Source organism: Marmota marmota, unplaced genomic scaffold (genome assembly GCF_001458135.2).
Source record: "Marmota marmota marmota unplaced genomic scaffold, marMar, whole genome shotgun sequence".
Lineage (NCBI taxonomy): Eukaryota > Metazoa > Chordata > Mammalia > Rodentia > Sciuridae > Marmota > Marmota marmota.
In genome coordinates this window covers 2,321,947-2,322,960 of record NW_025999869.1, presented here as the reverse complement: position 1 = coordinate 2,322,960, position 1,014 = coordinate 2,321,947, and the positions used below count along the sequence as shown (strand labels likewise).

Genomic DNA, 1,014 nt, shown 5'->3' with positions numbered 1-1,014 from the left:
GGCAGGTCGGGAGGCGGCGGCGGGGGCAGAAACCACCCGCTTGGCCCCCGGCGCGCTGCTGATGGCGTCACCGGTGACCATTGCATTGTGGGACAGCTGGTTTTCCCGCAGCCTTCTCCGGCTTTTTTTATAGGCAGAGGCCTGGCCGATGGAAACTACAACTCCCGGCAGGCTTCGGCCCCGCTCGCGCTCACGGGGCAGCACGGGAGTTGTAGGCTCCGCCTGCCCGCTGCGCCACACCTGCTGGTCATAAGAATCCTCTCCTGGGCTTATGATTGTGATTCAGTATTTCTGGATAGGTGCCTAGGAATCTGTGCTTTTGACCTTAACTCCAGCGTCATCCTTGAACAATATAATGTGGGAAATAGTGGATTAGTGATATGTTACGATTCAAAAAATTGTGTCCCCTTGTGATTTTAATAGTAATGCATACCCATTTTATAAAATCGAAGAATAACAGAAAAATGTGAAAAGTAGAATAAAAGTCCCCTTAAGTCTCTCTTAATTCTTCAAAATATTAAATACTTTAAATATTGCTGGTAAGACACTAATATTGAGTATCTGGAATGTGCAGGCATGAAGCTGTATACTTTTAGTGAGAAACTGATGTGACTCTATTTTTGAGAAACCAGCTTCTACCTCAAGGCCTGTCCAGAGGGAGAGGGCATGACCTCTTGTCCTTGGAAAAACCCACAGAACTGCTCCTAGGCACATACCCACCCTGCTCAGTTGTTTAACTGGAGGGATCTGGGGTGCCAAGTGTCCCTGACTCAGTTAGGCTAGGTGAGGACCCATAGCTGTTGGGTGCAGAGCAGGCTGAACTCTGTTGTCTGCTGGGCAGGCTGAACAGATGTTGGCTGCAAGATAGCCGAGGCACTCAAACCCCCTTCTATCTGGTCCTTTATCACCTGTTTGCCTCAAGTCTGAACATTCAACCCTGCTTAAGGCTGAACACTTAACCCCCCCTTGGGCCAACAAGGCAGCTTGCAGACCCAGAGGCCCCATTAGATTTGG

The 1,014-nt window shown here is 49.6% G+C and overlaps 1 protein-coding gene across 1 annotated transcript in view; it reads right to left on the bottom strand.

Moving 5' to 3' along the window:
- Bod1 (biorientation of chromosomes in cell division 1) overlaps positions 1-81 on the bottom strand; it is a 9,566-nt gene extending 9,485 nt beyond the window's left edge. The window contains exon 1 of the mRNA XM_048814813.1: positions 37-81. Within this exon, the coding sequence (XP_048670770.1) occupies positions 37-81 (45 nt within the window). The remainder of the gene's footprint in view (positions 1-36) is intronic.
- Between the last annotated feature and the right edge of the window lie 933 nt (positions 82-1,014).